Source organism: Cyclopterus lumpus, chromosome 20, assembly GCF_009769545.1.
Source record: "Cyclopterus lumpus isolate fCycLum1 chromosome 20, fCycLum1.pri, whole genome shotgun sequence".
Taxonomy (NCBI): Eukaryota; Metazoa; Chordata; class Actinopteri; order Perciformes; family Cyclopteridae; genus Cyclopterus; species Cyclopterus lumpus.
The window spans coordinates 8193602-8218271 of NC_046985.1; the positions used below are offsets into that span (position 1 = coordinate 8193602).

Sequence of the window (24670 nt, forward strand, 5' to 3'; positions counted from 1 at the left end):
AACCAAGACTTTTTTATTCCCCAATATACTGAAGTCAAGCTGCTAAATGCCCACAACTCCATGCCCTTGTAACTCAGGGTTTCTGTTAAGAATGTACAACTTAAAACCCTGACGACATCAGATGGGGATATGTTCTCAATCTTTTAAACGGTCAGGAGACATCCAGCTGTCTTCACAGGCTGAGGAGTTCTCACCACGATCAATAAACTGATCTTCATTTGGAAAATCAATACTGAGAGTTCCCATTGATCAGAAAGAAATCTCCACAACAGCACTTGTTTCTTTAAAATATGCCAATATTGTGGCTTCTCGCAGATACGCAGATATGTGCCTGCAGTACAAAGTGTCACAGACAGAGATAAGAGATTACAGTTGGCCTCTTAGTTTGTTCTGTCTCTCTACGCAGGACATTCCAGGAGCTGCCGTGTGACGTCTCACACATGGGATCACATTTCAAAAGGCAGGCCTCCCAGTGGCCCACAGTCAAAACCACAGACCTCGTTCTGGTCCAGCTGATTACTCGCGAGCATTAAATAACTTCAGGACTGGCTTATGAGATAAAGGCAAGCACACACTCATTCTGAACTAGCAGGAAACAGTTTCTTCTCTCCCGTGTTGCATGTGACTATATACTGCATGATGTGCTTGTCGGTTTTTGTTCTCCAGCTTCATGGATTTACTCTCATATCCTCAAAAACCCTTCGCTCCCTCTCTGCCCTCCTCCTCCTCTCTTCCTCCTTCACAGTGCCCAGCCTCTACTGGCGCCACAGCAGGGTCATCTGGGGTTCCACGGCAGAGGGGAATGCGTAGAAACAACAACCGTATACACTTTCACAGAGTGAAACCATGAATGAATCACACACACACACACACACACAAAGCACAAAATACTCTGTTCAGCAAATGGCTGGCGCCGACCAAAAAAAATCTCATTAAAACACTTTTAGGATTCATTGTTGCTCCTGTGCTACCATACCCAAATGCATACAAAGGCAGTTTGAACTCCCTGTGATAATTATCTCCTGGCAACTCTAAATCCACTGGTGACAGAGTTCGCCAGTGGTTTGGCTGGTAAATACTCAGAGAGTGCCCTGATGCAGTGCCGCTGTGTGCTGACAGAGGAGGAACAAAGGTGACGCCGTGAGTACAAACTCTGCACAAAGACAGGAAACCTGATATTCCAGCTCTCGACACGGACTGAATCTAGAGGGAGGGAGAGTGTGTACTTGTGTGTGTGATACCAACAGCAGCGAACATTAAGTCCTGCAGGACACACTCTCCACAGTATGGTACACTATATGTGTGTGTGTGTGTTTCCCTTTTTTTCCTATAAGTGCATCTGCACCACAATTAATCATCCTCGACTAAAGCAAGTTGAGAGACTGTGTCAGCAGAGTTTGACCTGCTTTCCCGTGCACTCCCTCTGCAACAAAGAGGAACATGTAAATATATGTAAATCCCTTAAATTCATCACATTAATGTCATGCACATCCAACAGATATTACTCATCAACAAAAAGCAGCTCTTTCTTGGCCAATCAAGCAAAGATAAATACTTTGAGTTCCATCAGCAGATTAACACTGTCCCGTTCATTGACTGCTGAGCAAGAGCCGTGTTTGGGACCGTGTACAGTTGGGTGCAGTGCCTCTGTGGGCTGCCCCTGACCCAGCATTGTCATGTGAAACCCTGGGCACCATGCTCCAGTGCTCAGCTATGCCGTCACCCCCTCCAGGCATACAGCAAACACAGCCCTTTGAGTAGCCAGAGAGTGGCTGCCCTCACCAAAGCCTCGCAAAGCAGCTTAGAGCTTCGGCCGCCTCCACGGTGGTCACACGTGTGAAACGTGCACTCTCACTGACACACACACACACTTGCAGGCAGGCCTGCAAGTGCGTGTGCGTGGTCACGGGGGGAGGGGAGGGGCTTGTTCGACTTCATATGGACAGAGAGGGGACGGGTTAGGTCATAGTCACACCCACTCAGCTGTACCAACGCACGTTCCCCCTCAGGCACAACACACTGCACACACACACACACACACACACACACACACACACACCTGCAGAAAAACATGCAGGGCAAAGGGACACATACAAACACACGTGTCCATGTTCTTCATAGGAAAGAGGAGTGTTTCTACAAATCATAGCCATGTGTTGGAAGTTTTCTTTTTTCTTCAGTACTGGAAAGAATAGACTTTCCTCATGACACATAGATTCCCACTTAGAGCCAAGCATCAGGCACTGAGAACAAATGAACTGAGAAATGTTGGGAGAACTTTGTTCTCTGTGTTCCTTCACTGCTCTCCAAAACTTGATGCAGCATGGGTGAACTGCTCAACCTAATTAGGATCAATTATGGGCTTCAAAAACAGCCAAACAATGTAGTTTCTCAGAAACAGAACTGTGAATGTGTTCATCTTCTATCTGTGGACATTGTGTCGACTCCTACCGTTGGTTGCTGGTGATTTCAGGGATCTAAGAATTTAAGCTTTTTATCGTCTTTTCTTATCCTCAATTAAAGCCAATAAATGACTCAAATCTTAATTTAAATTCAGTATCGTGGCTTCTTCTTGCAGGAAGTAAGCTTTGTGATTCCTTCCAAGCTCTGGCTTTTCTCCAGTTGTTTCTTCGATGTGTGACTCAGCTAAAAGATAAATATATATACACACCTTCATTTTGCTCCTCTCCTCCCTCCTCCTCCTCCTCCTCCTCTGCCCGGTGAAGAATAGAAGAACTATAGCCAGTAGAGACCAGCAGCAGATAGATTCACAAATATGTGAGGATCTGAAATATATCCTGAGTCGATATTCCTGTCTTCTCTGCTGATACAAAGTTTCCGTCTCAAACATTTAATGTGCAACAGGAGACACATTTTCTCAAATTGTTTAAAGTTTCAACGACGGTTCGGTCAAAGAACAACGTTGTCAGGTAGTGAACAAAGCTCCTTCACACGCAGCGACTTTTGAATCTATTAACATATGAATATGCTAACAAAACCAAAAAATACTCTTTTCAGTCAAATCATCATCCAATGCATCCTCCATATTTTCCACAGGGAATCCTCGTCTGTTCTCTGTGGACCTCTCATACGCTGAACATTTGCTCTCGCAAACATGCCGAGAAGAACAGATGAATGCGTAGCGAGTTGGAGCAGATGTGTTCACTAATAACTTATATTGTGTAGGCGTTGACGTGACGGATGGAGAATGTTCTGATCATCTACAGCACAAAACACTTAGTCAAAAGTCTTATTATTTATGTGCATATGATATTATGGCAGTTGGTTGCACATACAGGGAAATATGGGTAAGAAATAATTTGTTGATGTACCGTCGGCCTGATGTTTATTTTCTAGAATTTCGAAACTGTCAAAAAGAATTTAAGTTGGACCATCAGTGTTAATGAATAGTTAGGAAAAGTAAGTATATTAAAGTGTGCTTCCTTATGTTGCATGCTTTTGCCTCTTCAAGGGTGGTCTGATTTAAAAAGATCTTGACTACAGATGGAACATTTCTAACTAATTGGGCTTCATCTTGGCTTCAAAGTGGGCTGGCCAAGAGATGAATAAATAAGATATTCAAACATGTGCCAAAAGGATTTGAAGAATTACTTTTTCAGTGTGATGAGACTAACAAGATAACCAAACCGGTTGAGTCAAGTATTGACGTTCTCTAACAGCTTTAGCATGAAATCAATAAATGAACATTAAAAATTAAAAAAACATGTTTTCTAACAAGTATGTTGTCCTCGAAAGGCTCCGGAGGAACTACATTAACTCAATTACATGTTGGGTAGCATCACCAGTAGCAGCATGAAACACACACGCACACTGCTGAGTCACACACACTGTGCCCTACGTGTCATAATGCATGCATATTACCCATCTCCAGCCAAACTCATGACTGCTGGTTGCGTGAGGTTTGTGTATGTGTGTGTCTGACGCTCACATCCAACAGGTCAACTGGTGTCATGCACTTTCCATGCAAATTTTTTTTGGGTAAAAGAAGAGACAGACTGCATACTAATTGATTTCACCATCTTTGATAAAATATGCTTATGTATGCGTCACTGGCCAAACATTTTTAAGCATTGCTGACCTTATCTGCCTCAACTCTCACTGCTGTACATTCTGGGTTATTTCGGTGCACTGAAATAACCCAGGTCGGCCTTGAATAGCCCCACTGTAATGTTCCCACATAAACCGAAAGTGGTTGAACAGAATAGAGCGCTGTGTCTCAGTGGTCTTTACCGCCCCCTGCTGGAAGGCCTTATAGTGCTACACACGGGGAACAATGTGAATCCCTTCTCACAGTTGTTTGTACTCACTCAAACACAGTAAGACAGGCAGATGTGTCTATGAGTGGATTCATGCTTTCCTCTTTGCAGCTCTTCACCTGTCATGGAGTATAATCTGCAGGTATATTGCAGTCTCCTTCCTGGTAGCCACGGATCCTCCCTCCAGCTGGCTGAGTGTGAGCAAAAGTGTGTTTAAAACGCAGACACGGCCTGTAAACTTCCCCTCACAATACTGCACAGTTCGCAGTCAAAGGCGGTGCATTGCATATTCCCTTTCATCTCCGCAGTGCCTTTGAGAGTGGGTTTTGAAGGGAGGGGAGAGAATTGTAGTCAGAGGAGGGGGAGACAGCCAGGCTGAAGCTCTCATTTTTGCCCCAGGGGTGTGTGCTGCTGCTGTTGCTCTGTCTTTGTCTGAAGACTGATTAACAGAAAGCAAGACTAAAGAGAGTGAATATGAATTGTGCGTCCCGGCAAAAAGCTTCCATGGTCTCAAACCTTTACTGCATTTTACACATGTGTGAAATAGAGGGAACCCCAGATAAAGGATACTACAAAGATGTCTTCAGATTGTTGCATTTCTATTTGCACTCAATGTACAAATACACTTGTTTGTAGTAGAAGCCCTGCATAGGTAAATAACATGTATGTAGGTCACAAAAGTATGTCAATGTTAATAATGGTGTAGCTGGGCATGGTTGGCATTAGCTCTCATGACTTGACATACCTTTTTGTATTTTATGGGTTTACTATACAGCCATCATGTAGTGGAGTAGGTATTATGTTTCACAGAATGGAAATAGTTGTAACATAGAAAACGGTGTACAGTGGTGAGATGTCCATGTGTTTTCAGCTTGTCCCACCGCACTTACGAGCTAAAAAATATTATAATAACCAGCGAGCCATGACGCTCAGAAGTAAAAACCACAAACCAAGAATGCCGCTTGGCAACAGAACTGGGCCACTAAATGTACTGAGAGGCTGATGAGGTAATGAGATGCAGGTGAGCAAGTGGGCGGGGAGGTCAGGTCAGGTGACTGCAGGGATCGTGAGGAAAGTGGGAACATGTGTGCAGACGGGTGGGGCAGTCAGGTGACGGGGGATGGAGGGGCAGTCTGAGGGCATCTGGTGGAAGCTTGTAAAATGGCACTGAAGGGGCCTGGGGAACAAGGAGTGTGCCAGTATTAAATGAGTTAGACAATGCAATGAATTGTGTCCAAGCCTCTATCGTTTTTACTGTAATAAAGATATTTTACCACAAGATGGCATTATTATCAAAATCGCCTATCATTTCAAACAAAGGAAAAACTGCTGTGCTTACACATGACTAGAAACTAGAAACCTCAAATCATAATCACAGCAATGTGTCTAATTAGCTTGTTTTGACATTCAAATTGTATTTTTTTCAAATGTACTCACTACTACGGTAGTCGTGTGTTAGTTGATGCGGTCGAGCCGCAGCATGTGCCAGGTGGAGTCTGGCTGGGGTCAGGGCTGGTGCCGGTGTAGTCGGCGAGGTCAAGAGGGGGCAGAGCTTCCTCTTGCTCCTACTTGATCCCTGAGGCTCAGCTGGTCTTTGAATTCCTGGGTGGAGACGAATTTCCACAGCACTTGTTCCTCGCTCGCTGGCTGGGGCTACTGAACCCCAGCCAGATTAAACCTAATTTAAAACTAAGAGCCTTTCAAAGAAGCAGTAAAAAATTATTGTTTAATTTCTCTGGTGTTTCCAGACTATTTCAAATGGAGCGTTCAAAGTGGGCCACGGACTTAAAAGAGGGCTGCACTAACCAAAGCATCTCGGAACTTCAAATCTTTGTGCAAAAGCAATTTTTCCAGCTGCCAGATGTAATCATTATTTCTAGTAGAAATTATATTACAATACTTGCAATACTTAACAAATTAACATTACAGGTGATGACGTTGTAGTTTTTCATTTCCTTTATTATTTAAATTCTTAAATGTAATATGTCCTGCCCTGCTATTTTATTTTATTGTATTTTATATATTGTAAACATGCTTGCTGCTGCTTCAAACTAATTTCCCCCTGGGGATGAATACAGTATCTATCTATCTATCTATCTACTGGACTGGCCTTAAACAACACACTTAATAACTGGGACCTCTATAGGAGTGCTGTAGGTAAGAAACAATATTCATGTAAACTTATTCTAATGTTCCTTCAAATAATGTTAACAAAGCCAAATGCACACATTGTTCCGTCTTCAACCAGCAGAATGCTGAACAGCTATTTGGGAATGTTCTAAGACAGCAAACATATTTTTTCTATTAAATTTGTTTTCTTGGTTGATCTTGATCCATTTATTAATCACTATTGAAATCCAGGACCATTAGTGGTTTGTCCAGAAATAATTTAGTTACAAGTGGTCATTTACAAATATTTAGGACATCATTATTATTATTATTATTATTATTATTAATTCATAAGGCATATTAATTTTTTTAAATGATACATCTCCTGGTAAAATATGTTGAACATATATCTACAATGTAAATCAACTCTGGTAGATGTGACAGTGCTCACATGTTCCTATATCGCATTGTACATTTGTAAATCTGTAACCTGAGAATCTGTGTTAATCATTAACTTAAAACCACACAAGCCGACACAGAATGCTATCGCAGCAATACAGCTGCATACTTTTCCATGATCTCTTTGTTGTCCTGTCTTTGGCACTCGTTGCTGCTGTAATGACACAACTTCCCCTCAACATCAATACGGTTAATCGTATCGTAATGAGCTATGCCTTTGGAGGTTTTACCAGACATCAAGGATTCTCCTGAGATCTCACATAGGAGCCAAAACACACAATAATCACCAAAAAAAAGTAAAATGTGGATGTTGGATACATTATTTCTGAATTGACATTCACATCTGTTTCTTTATTGAAGATAAACGCAGCCAGAATTAGGACATTACAGATTTTTAAATATTATCCTGTTGATTGCTATACTCATGTTGCATGAATCATGTTCATAAATCTGAGTCTGTGGTAATGAGGAAGAAAAAGGACTTTGCTCACCAACGCCTCATGCCGTGTGCCAGTCTCGTGATGCTGCGGGAGTGTATCTGATTGTCACCGGGGACAGACACTGACCGACATCCTTAAGGTAACGATTCTACTCAAAATGTCCTTTAAATATCACAGAAAGCTTGTTTTATGAAACATTAGTTTAAATTATGTAGTTACACTCCTTTGCAATGCCGTTAAATTGCATGACAACCTCAAAATCGTGTCATTCATGACGGGCTGCGCACTGTTGACGTTAAAGCCTGCCATTTATACAAACCAGGCGGAAAAATGTTCAGCTTTAAGTAAAGAAAACGTTCACTCGCGATTGTTAAACAGGAATTTATTGCTGGGCTTAAAGAATAAACAGCGTCTGCTCATTTTCCACAAAAGAAAACATACTGCAGTAATGGAGGTAATATAATTGATTATCTGTCATGTATATTAGGTGATAAAGCTTTTTGCAAACTGTGCACTGCTGTGACGTGATTGGTCATGGAATGGAAGAGTAACCTGAAACGCACCCAGTCACTGAGGAGCGTCCCCTCAGGCGCCGACGAGCCCACCTGGACAGAAGCAGGGCCGCGGAACAAGATAACATCTGTGTCCCAGCTCGTTGCCAGGTGACAGAAACACCATCTTCCTCACCCTTTGGTCAACTGTGACCACTCCACACCTCCTACATGCAGTGTCTTAGTGGATGATTCATGTGTTCTTGTGTTTTGTAAGGTACCAAACAGTGAAAGTAAGCTCATCCATTCAAGACAACTCTGTCAATAATGATGAAGCAAAGCCCAAGCAGGTGTTAAAAGAGGTAACCCTCGGACTCAAGCGCAAAGCATCTCCAGTTTGGGGGAAATAATTCATTCAAACATGTTTTTATTTATTTATCACTGTCAGAAAACACCATCTATTCTTGAGAGTAAAGATACTCGTCTGGAGACTCTGATGAGGAGAAATGATGCAAGGGAACAGTCTCGGGACCACACCGGTTTGACCCGCAGTAAGTCAATGGGGAGCCTTCAAAACAGCGGCGGGTCCATTGGGGCCCTGAAGGCTCTGTTTGAGTCAAAGTCAGCCACACAAAACAAGGCGAAGAGCAGTTTCAGAGCGGTTCAGAGTTTCTCGCCACCAAACGAGACAGCCGACATCCTGCCAGCAGTGAATGGAGAGGGTGAAAAGGTAAAGAGCTCTGCAGAGGAACCGAAGATCCAAATTCCTGCTAACGCCCCAGTTAACGCTGCTAAAACCGATGCAAAAGATCGTGTTACTCAAAAGGTAAATATAATAACTTCTAACAGCTTAAAGATCCGATGTGTGGTCATTTCCATCGAGTAACTTCCAAAAATAGAATCAAGACTTAATATTGTCACATCCATATAGCCACAGATACATGGCTACTTAGGATCAGTGACAGTTCAATATCTCTCTCTCTCTCTAGGTGGTGAATCAGACCCAGATGGAGAGGAGAAAAACAATAGGGGGTATTGATTTTGAAACAATTGCAGCCTCTCAAGCTGGTGAGTACTAGACAACATTCACCAAAAATGCTCTGTGATGAAGAGCCACCCCGACCACTATGTATTCCAACCAAAGGAGCATTTCTCAGCTCACTCAAGCAGATCTCGGTAGATTAAAATAGGTCAATTTGATTGTCAGATATTTAAAAAACATGAGGAATACAAATAATAAATAGCCTAGTCATAAACTACATCTGGCAATAATAAAAGCATTGTAAAATGAACTCAATACACTGTAACTGTACGCCCTCAAGCTGCTCCACACCTGGATTTTCTCTGATAGTATAGTTCAAAGTCAAATAACAAAAACACTTTTTGTATGTTTAAAAGACACTTTGCATTAATTAATAGACACAAGACTTTCAGAGTTATACAAATATCATGGAATAAACAGTTCCACGACAAACTTCCTGCTTCTTGGCACTAACACCGAAAACAGAGAAAGTGTTAAATTTGTGTTTTTCCAATGAATTAACAATTTAGATGTTACCGTAGCCGTCTTTTAATCTTTTTTGACATTTAACTTAGTATAGATGGAGATTTTTTTATAAAGTCATGTTTTACTCGGAAAAGACCTCTATATTAAACATCCCAGGACATTATCAAGGAATTACTAACATATAAAATTACCAAACCCTTTTGCTTTCGATCCATCACAATAGCAAATATCAGCCCAATTCAGTGTCCTACTCAACTGAGAAAACCCCGAACAAGATGCCGGCTCTGCTGGTAAACATTTCCTGGAGAGCCGCCACAGAGTCCTGTGACTCAGGTCAAAGCTGTGGATGGTATGAATGAAAGGGAAGAGGTATCATGGAGATGAATATCTGCACAGTGACTGTGCAAAAAGCAGTGATTGACTCAACCTGGTGTGGGCGTATTAGACCAATTCAGAACAGGACAGAAATAGCCAGCAAGCTATAAGGGAGAAAGGGTCCGCTATCAGTGGGGCAGAGGGAGGGAGAGACGGAGAGCGGCGGAGCCTCCATTACCAGACTCAAACCAACAGGAACTCAGACCTAACACATTCACACAGATTGAGAGGAAATAAGAAGACTGTCAGGTCAAAAGGAGTTAGGAGCTGTTCATTTTCTGTGAGTAGAAATTTGAATCATAATCAAATGGGGCAAATAGAAAATGATCAGCGTCTGCTGGGTAGAAATAATCTTACCCGCATGATAAATGGCTTGTACATGCTCTTGGAAAATTGTGTACAATACCCATGATTGATATATTGATGTAAATCTTGAAATATCAGGGGGTTGAAACTTTAGAGGTTGATCTAAATGTTGCAGCCAAAATTCTCCAAAAAGTTCTCACTTAATATGTGACAGTGTCTGTTTTGCCATGTGTTCCTGGTTGACAGCTGCTAGTAAAGATTTGTACTATTTGTATTTCTACAAACAATTTTAAGACATATTTGTGTTTACTCTTCAATGCTTAGTCAACTGTTGCTGCGTGTCCGTTTAACTCTCAGTATTTGTGTCAGCGGAGTCAGGTATCTGTCCTCTCCGCCACACAAGTGGGACATTTATAACTCGACCACATGGCAGCTGTAACATATCAGCTATGAAAGTGTTATTACGGGTGACCCTTACATGGCTAACTATTTACACACAGTGTCGTGACATTGATGCAAACATAGAAGTCATTTATGAAAATTAGTCACTTGTTAAAAATGTTTGGAATTGCATACAATGTAGTTAGTTTCTGAAAAAAGCACTGTATTTTGACACCAGATGCCTATTTAACGGCTTATATGAATCAGTAAACAAAATGAGACAAATTATACATGCAGAATGTGAGTAAGTGCCCGTTTCCAGTACATCACAGCAAACACTTGAAACCATTGTCAACATGCATCTCAGAAAGCTCTGATTAGGTTCATATATAAAGTGCTATACCGTATATTAAATACATTTTATTGATTTGTACGGCTGTGTCTGATGTGTCTGCAGATGAAAAGAGGAGGTCAATTGCAGATTTCAGAGACAGCTCCTTCAACCAAACCAAAGAGAAACTGTGTGTCTCAGTCAAAGCTATGTCCGCTCTCTATCTGTCAAAGGCGGTACCTCAGGATTCAACACGCAGCCTTTCAAAACCGGTAAACATCTGCACGACTCATTTTGTATTCAGCGCTAGAGATGCACCGATAATGATACTGATGTTGGATATTGGTCCAAAACTCAAGCAGCTGGATCTGGTATCAGATACCATTATTTTTGATAAATAAATATTCAGTACATTTATAGCTATGTATTTTTCAGATTTAATTTTTTTAAGTTAGGAAAGCAATGGTTAAGCCAAGCTTGATGTTTCCTTACATTTACACAAATGATCACTTCCACACAGTGAGGCATACAGCTTATGAATAAAACACACTCTATATCTGCCAAAGCCCAGTTATTGTATTGGTATCAGGACTTACCCCTATTTCATAAGCTAAATGTTTTCGAGCATGATGACAAATCAGAAATGAGTATTTAACAAAGCCTTGTAATAAAGTAGATTTTTAGCTACACACTGCAGATTATTATGTTTTACGGTGTTATACACCATATAGTGTAACACTAAAATGTATCATATAATGATTACAAGCAACATTAATTATGTCAGGTAAACCTGACCTGAAATGATCATTGTTTCCGTCCCAGGCCCAAGGTCAGTCCTCTGAATCTGGGAAAAGAATCAATCTAACCAAGGTAAAACCAGACATTTGGCATGGCAGTGTGCATTGGATTTGTATTGTCACAATAACATCTTCCACACTATTATATAGCTCAAGTAACCAAATGTCGCAAGAAACTGATATTGGACGTCTTCCACTCAACATTATATTTCATTTATCATCGTGGTTGTGTTTGCTGGTTGCTGTGGAGCTCGGCTAACCAACTGACGCCCCGCATGTGGCAAGCAAATCAACTGGAAGGTATCCCTGTCATCGCTGTAAGCATGTCTGCACAGTCCTGCGCATGATTACAACTGGAGAGCTCATATCTGAGACAAATAACTCAATGATGAGAATGTTAATCTGCTCTTCTAAGATGGCCGAAGAATCCCAACAAAGGAAAGACGGTCTCCCTGCACCTCCTCCAGCCAGTCATAAGCCAAGACCAGAAGGCATCTCTGAGGCACGTTCCCCACAGCCCATGCCATTCCAACTTTCCAAAGAAAAGCTACACCAACAGCGGCAGAAATGTGAGCTGAGAAGGCTCATGAAGCACACTCACCCAGAGCTGAAGATGTTAGATGAAGTTGTGGATGAGGAGCTTGCTGAGGTTTTGAGCTCGGAGACTGGGGTGACAGCTGGCGAAACCGTATACGGGGTAGAGGTCCTTTCAAGATGCTTGATATTTGAGAACTGTGCCCTGAGTAACAAAGTATCTCCTTCCACCCCCAAGATGCACAAGGTGATGGGGAAAGCGGAAAGAGACGATGTCACTAAAACATCTGTTGTGTTTGAGGAGCATGAAGAGAAGCCATGTAATGAAAGTGATGAAGGGATCATGGAGGATGACAAAAGGCGTGGGTCTAGTCCAGATCCTAAAAGAGAGTGTGATGAGAAAATGATAAGAATAGATGTTCAGGCTACCAAAAAGATATTTGAGAGTCAAACTGTGGACACATCCACAGTAAGTCCAGATAATAAGTTCCAGGGGAAAGTTTCTATTTCCGGGGATGAGACAGGGGCAGTCCTAAAACGAAAACAGGAGTTTGAAATGTGTAGCAAATATAATTTACACAGTAAAAACCAAAGCAATGCATGTCCGAAAAGTCTTGATTTGACAAATCAGCCCAATAAACAGGGCCCATGTGTTCATATCGTTGGTCAAGGCACTGACCATGAGTTTTCACTTAGGGAAGATGTTTCTCCTGGGGAAACAGTCTTTGAGGGTGAGCCTACGAGCAATCTTGATCCAGAAGGGTTCGGGGAAAAAATCAAAACGAGTGCAGCTCTTTTCCAAAACAACCCATTTATACCAACAAACATAGAAAGAGAGCATTGCTTTATGAATACATCAACATCACAAAGCCCAGCAGGAGAGAGTGGGGCAGCTCAGGACTATGTGATAACTAACGTCAAGAACAGAACCCACTTGTTTGAATCAATGCCATTTGACAAAATTGGGCATCAGAGCAAGGACGACATTGAGACGATGGTGGAGAACATCAAGGAAATACTGAATTCCCTTCATCATGGCAATGCCATACATTCAGATGGCTCAATCATTGAGGTAAATGAGACAATGATAGCCAAAAAGGCCAAATTCACACTGTCAGAGAGTGGGCCCAAGATCAAATACGACGAGGTGGCTGAAGGTGGTGCACAAAACTTCATCCTCCAGTTGCTACCACGGGCAAACCTAAAGCCTCAGATCACGTACCTAAAGGAGGATAGTAAAGGAAGTATGAAGGCCACAGTAGTCAATGTACTCATACACCAGCATCACTTCCCTACCAACCAAGACACAGAGTTTAAAACTGTCAATGTGGTTCAGCTTGTTGAGGATATTCTCAATCAAGATAACTCTCTGCGGAAAGGAGTAGTTATCCAAGAGGATGTGGACAGATGTCCTGAAGTCATTGTTTACTCTCTCTACAATTACTATGATGAGGAAGATGTGAAAAGTTATTATCCTCAACAAGGTGCAGAGTATGATGAACCAGAGCCAGAAAGAGGTGATGTGAATACCACAGACAATAAAGAACTAAGAAAGGGGGTCATTAAATCAACCATAAGCTGCCTTCTGGAAACTCCTAAAGAACAAACTTGCCATGAATCCATACGGCCTGAAATCACAGTAAAAGGGAATGTAAAACTGTTCAGGAGTTGTATTGAAAAGGGAGATTTGGAGTATTTGAAAACTCTTCAGGCTGAGCCAACAGAACAAGAACTCCCTCCAAACCCAAATGTGGTTGGACAAGGAATAGAGCTTCATCATGAACAGAGCGGTGATCAAGCAGAGGAGAATTCAGAATGGGTCCCAGTGGATGTTCAGAGACTGAGAAACATTTTCTCTGGAGATCAAAGACCAACCCAACCAAAGCAAAATACATGTGAAAACTGTGCCCAATCTGCCTCTATTTATTGTGCATTCACAGGTCAGAATGTGCCACAGGGACCATATCTGCATATTAAGACACAGGACACTGGCAGGGTGCACCAGGCTGAATTCGTTGAGGTGGTACATGACAATGACAAGATATCTAACCTCCAAACTGCAATACATTGCCTCCAACAGGCCACATCTTTGAAACACCCATCACAAGAAAAACATGAATTCCTTATTCAAGAGCCTGTTGTCTCAGTTACAGCAGATGTCATACAAACAGAAGAATACAAAAAAAATAATTACGACCAGAGAAAGGACCCGTGCACTGAGCCAACGTGGGATGAATTCCCATCAATCTCCAACATCACCTCAGAACATAAATCACATCACCAACATGAGAATACAGAGACAAGCCGTAGAGACACTCATTGTGAAGCAGTAACAACTACTGAGACATGCAGCAAAATGGGTGAAAAAGGCTCAGATGTGGTCCAGAAACATCCCTTTCAAGTTGCGGTGGTGTCTAGTCCAGAAACCACCGCTGCAGAGCAAGAGGATGAGGAAGTTGTTTTCCAGGGTAAACTTCAAGCAGCTTTGGATTCCCTAGAGAAATCCAACATCAACGTCAGTAAAGGAGACTTCAGAGCAGCTATGATTTATAGAAATGTGTCCAAACCTCACAAAGAAAGATTAGAATATGTGGACGCAGTGTCTGCTCAAAAGCCCACTAAGGAGGAGTTTTGTCCTGTGACTGAATCTAAATCAACTCAAGCGCCACTGAGACAAAAGGTCTCCAAAGAGCACGTGACTGCAGAGCCCCCAAGTCAAAGTGAAACCCCAAATAAACTGGTTACAATTGCTGTCTCAGAGAAAAGCAGAGGGCCTTTTGGTCCAAAGCCTAACATCCCACCTAAGCCGGAGCATTTGAAAGTAAAACAAAGAGAGAGTCAACCAACCAACACAAAGAATCCAGAGACAACCCAAACTACTACTATGAAACCTGAAGACACAGTTCCTCAAACATTGCCAATGACATCAATGTCATGTAAGGATGAACAGAAGCAAGGCCAGTTCAAAATTAACACTGGTGCAGACTCAGGGCCTGATTTAGTGGATCATCAGGGAAATACGCTTTTTAGTGAAGCTATACATAGATCTTCAGTCGATGTCTTAGAAAGTGATAATGATAATAATAGCATTAAGTTACAACAGGATTTAAATGCCAAAGCAGAAAAGAAAAGTGCCCAGGACCTCCCAAACAAAGACGATATGAAGGAAACAGATGAAAGCCATGTAGATTTTCATGAAGCATGTAAGAAATTTGGAGGTAAAAAGACATGTTCAGCAAAGAATGCTCCCGTAATGCCAAAAAGAGTTAAAATTGCTCAGCTTGACAACAAAAAAACCCAAAATATGTCTGGAGATAATTCCTCATTTCTCCCATATGGGGTTGAGGAACCTCAACAAACTCTAACGGGTCCATCAGCCAATAACCCAAACACCTGTGGGCAAACTGCTGACAGCAAAGACACACTCAAGAAAGAAATTAAACACAAAAGCAAAGTTGAAATGAGGGGAAAAAAAGGCCGAACGGAGACAGAGGACGAACGCCGACAGCGGCTGTCAGTTCACATGGATGAAATCATGAGAGGGAACATCACAGCAGCCATGGTAATTGTGGACAACTTGCGAAAGCAGGAGGAACTGCACAGCATTCTCAGTCGAGTTAAAGAAATTGAACAGGACACAAGTGAGGTTGATGTAAGGTCTCTGAAGGGAGTCTTCGAGAATGTCCCTGACTGGGTTGTCAGCTCAGACCAAATCAAACAAAAGAAGGCAAAAGTAGAAAACCAAGAAGAGAGGTTGCCACTCGAGAAAGACAGCACTGAGAGCAAGTCTTCAATGGCACATGTTTTTGGAGATCTTGAGCGAGCCAGTGAGGAAATCATGAATCTAAAAGAACAGACTTTAGCCAGACTTGTAGACATAGAGGAAGCAATAAAGAAGGCTCTTTATTCCGTCTCTACCCTGAAATCGGACTCAGATATTGCTGGATTATCATGCCTGTTCAAAGAGTCCCTAGAGACCGAGCAAGGCTCCCCACCCTCTTGTAGTATTAGCAAAATTAGCATTGGGTCAAGCCAAACTAAATCATTGCAGACACAGGAAAGCCCCAAAGCTCAGGCGGGCGTTGCTCCACCAGCTAGCCAGAGGGCAAGACTTGAAGTAGCACCTGCAAAACAACGAGCAAGTCCTCCATCTTCTCCCGCCTTCATCTCCATCCAGTCGGCCGCTAGAAAGACCGATAAATCCGAGTTGCTTCCTCCAGAGACCACAATCTGCTCGACATGTCAGAACAGCCCAAAATCAGAGGAGAAATTCCAGACCACTAAAACCCTGACGTGCAACAGTTCCGCTCAAACCAGGAAAAGGGAGCCACGAAAAGGAGGTCAAAAACAATCGACCCACAACCCGAAAAGAGAGCTCAGTGTACTGGAGGTGCAGACTGACAGTGAGGGGAACAGTATTATGGGCACCAAAACAGTCACGGAGAACTATGAGAAGACCGACAACTCTGAAAAACAGTTTTATTCTTCCAAAACCTCCACTGTTGTCACTGGTCAGCCAGAAGCGACAACACCCCAGATCAAGCTCCCAGAAGTTCAGCTGCCCATCAATCAGAACCCGTAAATCTTTCACCGACGGGTGCAGTTTGTTACCATGTTCTCACACATTTCATCACAAAGTTATGTACATAATTTATTTGCGAAGATATAAATTATGTTTGTTATGTTTGTTTATTTCTTACACCTTATTATTGGTTTCAAATGTACTTATTGATATTTGAAGATATTCTTTAAAACTTTTTTCAATTTGCATTTGATATTAAAGATGTGTTATTGGTTTTCGTTATTGCTTTTGTGTTTGTTGATATTGATGCTTATTATAAATCCTTTTGGTTTTAACCCAGCTTGGTCTCATTTCTCTCATCAGTTTCAACCGGCTTGTCGAGAGATGTGTTCCGCCTGTTCGAAGAAGGTTTATCCGATGGAAAAAATTACTGCAGACAAATACATTTTTCATCAAACTTGCTTTTGTTGTAAACAGTGCAAGAAAAAATTAAGGTGAGATTCTGAAATATTTTACAGGAAAATCACCTGCAACATTGATCAATGATTTCCAATATTGATTTCTTGTCTGTGACAAAATTAGTTAATCACTCCACAGCTCTTGGCAGCAGTTGCGCTTTCGAAGCACGTAAAAAAAATTCTCTCACCGTTTGCATCTTTAAGATGTCTTTTCCATGCTTGTTTTTTTCTGACAGTTGTTTCCACTTATCTTTGAATGTATTTCCTCCATGGAAGAAGTCAAACACCCAGCCTTAGCACAAAAGGGAAATAATGTCAGGCGTTAAGACAGGACACTTGGTAGACCTGGTAGTCAGTAAATGGATGGAAGAGACTAGCCAAGCAATATTAAGATTACAAACAACCCATAATGCAACACTCTTAGACCCCGTTTACACGATGGGAAAACGCATATATTTTCATGCGTTTTGGCCTTTCATTTACACAAAAACGGCGGTTTTATCATGGAAAACGATCATTTCTAAAAACTCCGGCCAAAGTGGAGATTTCTGAAAACTCAGTTTTTGTGTTTGCGTGTGAACTAGGTCAAACAGAGTTTTAGGTTGTCAAACGTCACAGTAAGCGACTAAAAATGCTTCACGTCATGTGAGCGTCCTGTTTACAGTTAGTTTACTTAGGCTACTGATCATGGATGGTGTCAAGGTAGTGCTCATTTGTGCGTTAATGCAAACCTTTTTGGCCTGTTTGTATTTACAAACACAACTGATTTTTTACATCGAGGAGCAGAGGCGAAGAACTGCACGGAGGTCAGCAGTCCTTCTTCAGCTTTCTATACTCCCAAGACGTAGGTACATTGCCTGCCAACGAAAAGGAAGTTGATCGTGTTTTTCGTAGTTGTTGTTGGTTTTGAGAATTCTGATTGGTTTGCATGTCTTTATCCTTCTCGTTACACTGCCGACTACAGGTTTGGCATAGTTGTGATGGCGCCCGGGGGCGTATTTATGCGGGTTCATATAAACAGAAACTTTTTTGAAAACAACCTTGTGTGTACGACGTTATTTTTGAAAACGGAGGGGCAGAAATATTCGTTTCTGTAAATACCCGGCTATGTGTAAATGTGGCCTTAAAGTCCCAGTTCCACTCTGTTAGCTCTGTTTTGGCCTGGTCCTGGCTCCAAACATTCACAGAGAACATCTACTGTTGTAAAACATAAAACATCCACAGTTTTTCAAACATAGTTGTGAGAAACTTCATCTTATATTCAGGCCAATGAATACAATTAACTCAATGGTTGCCAAATATTATTCAAAATCTTTTAAATTAATAATTGATTGACGAAATATTGTATTAGGGCAGTCACAATATTTTATCGTGGACAAAAGAATTCACATTAACTATAGTACTGCGATATATACAGAAAATTAGAACAAGGAAAAAAATGCTTTTAGTCAAACTCATCTTGGACTTATTGTGTTTTTAAAAATGATTGGAACGTTTCTTTGGAGCACTGGTTCCCAAACAAAGGCGCCACATGACCAGGAGACAAATGTCAAATGAAGTTGACATTTTGACTCTTGAAACACAGGTGTGAGTTGTACAATTGTTAATTGCTGCATTGCAGTACTGTAACAGCTGGAACAGAGTCATCATTAATATTATTAGTTACACCTGTACTTTTTATTTCTGTGACGAGTAAAAATCATGACAGAAAATGTCTGGGAACCGCTGGCTAAGAGGTTAAGAGATATGACACTTTTGAAGGATAATTTTTCAAAATGCCAAATTAAATACACATGATTAAACCCTGTAACTGCAAACATACCGGTACCCTAACTTCAGTACCAGTACAGTAGCAAATGCAGTCCATAAATTGAACAGTACCTGACAAATTGTGCTTGTTTGTAGCATGTACAATTACGCACCTCTATATGGAGAATTCTACTGCATATTTCACTACCAACAACTGTTCAGAAGAAAAGGGAATTACGATGAGGGCTTTGGACGTGCTCAACACAAGAACCGATGGCTTCTCAGGAACGCTGCTGGCGTGGTGTCCCATGAGAGCAAGTCCGAGGCATAAATACTCAGGAACAATGTGAGTACCAGCAACTCTTATGTAAGACCATATTCATGATCATTTGTTAACACTGCAGCCCTCCATTCAAACTGCGTTCTGTTTCTGTCCTCAGCTGATCGATGGTGACTGTGACAACAAATTTAAAGTTGTATGTGAGGCACCATGCAATGGCCAACAGTGTGTTCATATACTGGCAATGAATGATTGCGTTGAAACATAAACCCACAACCTTATTGCAACGATGACTTAATCATGCAGTCAGTTGTATTGAATCGACATGTGATTTTTTTCTTTTAGTCAGTGAGTGTCCTTCCTTAATGCTCATGAACTTTATTCCACCAGTTACATTTCTACACGTCATGTGGACACTGGTCTACAACATTTCTAACTGACACGGTGGACTGGACACCACATTCTAGCTAATCCAATTTATTGAGGGAATTTCTCAGAACTGTATGAAGAAATGCAATCATTGTGGGTGGAAATAAATGTATTACAACCTTCCAGTTATAAAATATGATACAACAATATGATGTGGGTGTTTTGTTTTACTAGCCTCTATCAAGTACAATATATGTTTCACCTGCTGCATTTTAAAACATAGATATTTTCAACCTGTGCCTCAAATTGCAACAGAGGTTACAGCAGACATGGAGCAACATTATCATTCATTTGGAGCTTTAAATCCAACCAAATAACGCTAAAGATAAATATATTGTTCTTATTGCTGCAAAATGTCAAAGACATTAGAGTTGCGCAGATGAACTACTTAAAGATTAACAAAAGTTAATTGATGTATAGTTAAACTATGCTATATCAAAATGCCTAATTATTTACATTTCCCATAAGGTTCTACAGTTACATTGTTGCAATATAAATACACAGAAGGAATCACAACACACTGTTCATCATTCAACAATTAAATTCAGGAGAGAAAACTCAAAACAAATGTGTTAGCAAAATCCATGCCTCATTTAATAGATATACAAATCTGAGTTATTGTACAGTCTATAACTTTTGCTGTAGCAAAACATGTGTTACCAGTAATTCGTTGAGTGTCCTTATAAATTACATTTTTGTGCTCTTTCCTGATTTTTCCTCTATATTGAAGGATTGCATCTTCGAGCCAGTCTCAGGTTTTCTGTAATTAATAACACAAAAGATTATTATATACTGCTCTGAGTTTCTTGTAAAGGAATATGCTATGTGTTGTGAAAGAGTTAATCAACTAACCGGAATTTAGCCTGGTCCTGGAGTTCAACATTGAGGGTTTCAGGCAGGAGAAAACACAAACCCCCAGCAACAATGGTGACGATGCCGTATATCAGCATGGGGATGCTGTCATGGTAGACGTCCAGGAGCCTGATCAGCGGAGCGAAGATGCCCGCCACACGAGCAAACATGGAGTTTAGACCGACACCATTCTGCCTGCCAGTATAGACAATGGACTTGTCAGCACTTCATTGCATGTAACAATGGCAAACTTGGCATTTTCTGCCACTATTGAGTACAACAGATTTTATTTGTTTTACTTCTGGGACACTACCTAACTTACCTTAGAGTGGTTGGGTATAGTTCTGCAGTATAAACATAAACTATGGAGAAACTGGCAGTTGCTGCAAATTTTCCAACTACAGCTATGATGGTAACCACCACAGGAAGGTCTGATGGACAAATAATGAATTGAAAAAACACATTTGTTCAAAACAAGTCCAAGTTAGATGTAGCAAGAATTACTGGGTTTTTTTTGTTTTGAAAAATAGGATTTTTCCTAGTTAAGAATCAGGTAAATTATATGTTCAAGGCGGATTACAACAGACTGCTATTATTATACAACAAATTACCTTTTGGAATAACAAGTATCCCAAGACAAGCTGCACCAGCAAAGAACAGGATCACTGCTAGACATATTTTCCTCCCAAAGTGTTGGATAAGAGGCAAACTGCCCAGGCGTGCAGGGAATTCGACTAAGCCGAAGACGCACTGCGTGAGGTAGATATCCAGACCGAAATTGCCTACATTCAGGCTCACCCCATAGTACACCAGACTTGTTCCAAACCTATTAACAGAATGGCAGATATATTAGTGCAACTAAAGGCCCGAGATATACTTGCTTCTTAGCCTCACTCTCACCTAGAAAACTGTCTGCGCCGTAAACTAAATTCATCACCATATATTTAGACAATATATAACTTAATTTTGGAGGATGTGCACAACCAATGCTCCAGACAGATGCAGGATACGCGATGCAGCCATCGTGCGCACGCCAAGGTGAAGTTAAAAGCAAGTATGTCTCTGGTTCAAAGGTATAGCTGTAGACACAGCAGCAGGTTGTGGTTGAAATGAATACTCACCACACGTAGCTCATAATGAATGCACGTTTTCTGAGATACGATATCCTGAAGATGTCCAGCATGCTTCCTCTTTTGGATGTACCCTCATTGTCCAGCTAAACAATGCAGGTGTAAAAATGTTGGAGTTAGTCTATATTTATCTCAGAGCTTTATTGTGTTTGATTTGACTTTGGTTTAAGAAGCTCACCTTGTCAAGCAGATCCTCCGGGACCTTCCTTCTGTTCACCTTGGCCGCCCTCCTGACCTCCTTTATGGCTTCCTCCTTCCTGCCCTGGGTGATGAGCCAGCGAGCTGACTCTGGAAGAATCCTAATTGACATATGGGTTTTCAATAAACTTTTCTTTCTTCCATACAGTTAAAATTTAGATTCACATCTAAACATTAAATACATGTGGTCTTAGAGGCTGCTGACCAGTAAAAGATTCCCAGGACAACGACAAGAGGGGTGAAGAGCACCAACTGCAGGATCCTCCAGTTGGGGATCAGATAGGCAAGGCCAGACACCAGTATGAGTCCAAGAGGGAATGAAGAGTGGCAGATAATGGTGCATAAAGCAAACTTGGAGGAATCACTCCACTCTCCACCTTTAAAGCAATAATACAATGTTGTGTTTAAGAAGTTAGTTGTAAAAAGGTCATTTGTAATACTGTAACAATATTTCTCTGAAGCCCTGACTGCTAATGGTTCAAATACAGATGCTGATTGTACATACCTATCACAAATCCATTAATAAGAATGCCTGAAACGGAGAAGCCGGCTAGAAATTTGAGAGCAATATAAACATAGACGTTGGGTGAGAAACCAGCACTGACGCCAAACACCAGTTGTAGAAGGATTGAAAGCAGGACCACAAAGCGTCGACCGAACCTACAAAGAGAAGAGAAGAACTGTTACATCGGTGCTTGAGTTTTGAATCAGGACGTATATGAATCTTTCCCTCCTATGAATTCAGGACAATACAAATTATTTTAACAGATAGAATGCATGTATAAAAGTGTTTCCTTGAATTGTTAAAAAGGTGCTACATTTGAAATCCAGAGCATATCTATGATTAAGTTATTGCCTCCATAGCAGCTAACAATGCTAAGAGACAAAGCTAACAGTATTTACTTGAGGGGGAATTGGGGGGTGGGCATTACAAGTGGCACACATGTACTAACATGCATGTGCTGCCATCTATAAGCATAGAGAATCTTGGATTGAGAGAGAGAAACTTAATTATCTGCTCAGGACGCCATTCCACCACTATATATTTGACATAGTTAATAGTTGTTTGCTGCTATATTAATGCTCCGAATTACAAATGTAGCACCTTTTTTTAAATAAACAACTTACTTTGATGCTCGGTGGACTTAAAAGTAAAGAGCGACCCGTTCAGGATCCTAACCATCAGGTATATGTATGCAGTAAAGGTGAGAGGGTATATGCACCTGTCAGCCATCTGCCCCAACACCAGCGCTCCGACCAGGAGACCGGCCATGTAGATGGACTGGGAAACCTCGATCAAGCTGCTTCTGTCACACACCAGGTTGAACTGTGACAGGAAGGTGAGAGGGGAAGACCAGGACACTGAAGTGTTGTTTTTCTCAGCCCGCATTTCAGATGTTTAATAACTGAAAATGGCGGTCAAAAACAAAAAAAGCATTTTATTTATAACAGTGGAGGTGACTCCATCATCTAAATCTCCCAAATTGTATCCCTAACAAAGTGTTGTGCAATTGTTGCTGCTATTGAGTGGCTGTAAAACAACTCAACCGTTCTCATAGTTTTATAGTATGGACTACTTTGTTATAGAGTTTAAATTGTATTGTTTTAATTTTTTATGTTGTGATTTGTACCAATACGTGGAACCACCACATTGCGACACAGCAGCATGTGACTGGATGCCAAGTTCTATCACGAAATGATGTCAAAACAGTACGGTGGCTCAGAAGGGATAAAAAAGTAAATGTGAACGACTGATAAATAACACAAAACAAATAAAAAGAAAAGCATGCTCACACATATCACAAGAAACACATTGAATGGTACAGTTGTGTTTTTCTAGTGGTGAATAAACAGCTATCTCTCACCTCTGTCACAATGCTGGAGGCACCGAGGGCCTCGAAATCTGATCCATTTATGCATCCAGTTGTAGTGTTTATCCCGTACGCTTCAATTATTTCTAAATCAAAATCCACAGGTGTGAACATTTCACAGCTTTCATACTTCCCAGCCTCGTTCACAGGCAGGGTGAGGTTCTTTTGTCTCTCGTCTGTCAGGTTTGGCCCACGCTTCAAGATCCAGTCCGTGTTACAGTGATGTGGGAAGCTCAGGCCCGTAAACACCTGACCGATCACATCAAAAGCTACAAACACGCTGGGGATGCATAATGCCGCCACTAAACGCTTCTGAAACAAACCAAACTCTCCGATCTCCTTCAGGATCTGCCCAAAGTTGCTCATATTGGTATCTGGATGTTTGAAGAGCACAGAGAGAGACGGGTCCGGATCAAAGCAACGAGCAGCTCCACTCTCGTCCTGCAAGTTAATTTTTAAACTGACAATCGCAGCGCTTTTATGACCCTCTAAGTTGCTAACAGACAGACTACCAAAGTATTAAAATGTGACGTCAGGGTCCCTCAGGCTGAAGTCCAGCTGTGAGCAATGCTGCTGTAATCCTGTAATTTCCCCACTGAGGGACTAATAAAGGATTATCTTATCTTATCTTATCTTATCTTATGCAGCTCATCTACATCAGTTATTGATTTTAAGAGTTCCTTGATGCATCACACCTGCTTTTACAGCAATACAAGGGGTAGTTTTCTCAAGCAGAGAAAGTGTGCATGAAAGGGCTTTAAAAAGTCTTATCAGCAATGCTCTTCAAAGTCTGAGTTGGGTGGACGTTCGGCCTCAATCTCCAAACCACCACCTTCTTTTTCTGATTGGTCACAAACATGTGGGGCCGGGAATCTTTCAAATATAGTGACTCTGAAGTGGAATACCACAATATTTCCATGAAGATATACTCGCGGTCACTCTTTCTTATCAGCAATTACACATATTGGTCTATGTTTACATTTTAAGTCAAAAGTATAAGTTAGGGCTATGTTAAATGAGAGGGCATTTGTGACACAGCCAATCAGAATTAAGAATGAGAACGACAGCATGCACCTATTTTACTTTTAGTAGTTTACGAGATGCTATTTTTAATTTGATTGTCGATGTTTTGTTTTTTTAAACTTTTGTCAGTGTAAAACACAGACTTCAGTGC

General features: G+C 41.2%; 2 protein-coding genes across 2 annotated transcripts; one reads left to right on the top strand and one right to left on the bottom strand.

The window, feature by feature from the left end:
* The first annotated feature begins 8749 nt into the window (after nucleotides 1-8749).
* Nucleotides 8750-16589, top strand: LOC117749901 (xin actin-binding repeat-containing protein 1). The gene is made up of 4 exons (XM_034560720.1): nucleotides 8750-8844; nucleotides 10803-10948; nucleotides 11499-11546; nucleotides 11847-16589. The coding sequence occupies exons 1-4, from the start codon at nucleotides 8784-8786 to the stop codon at nucleotides 16587-16589; spliced, it is 4998 nt and encodes a 1665-aa protein (XP_034416611.1). The 5' UTR covers nucleotides 8750-8783.
* Nucleotides 16590-20132: 3543 nt separating this feature from the next.
* slc22a13b (solute carrier family 22 member 13b) lies at nucleotides 20133-23862 on the bottom strand. Its single transcript, XM_034560329.1, has 10 exons — nucleotides 23491-23862; nucleotides 22849-22952; nucleotides 22131-22285; nucleotides 21831-22002; nucleotides 21606-21726; nucleotides 21419-21513; nucleotides 20909-21123; nucleotides 20620-20728; nucleotides 20298-20492; nucleotides 20133-20205 (listed from the first exon to the last, which is right to left on the bottom strand). Exons 1-10 carry the CDS (start codon nucleotides 23860-23862, stop codon nucleotides 20133-20135), a joined length of 1611 nt encoding a protein of 536 aa, XP_034416220.1.
* Nucleotides 23863-24670: the final 808 nt, after the last annotated feature.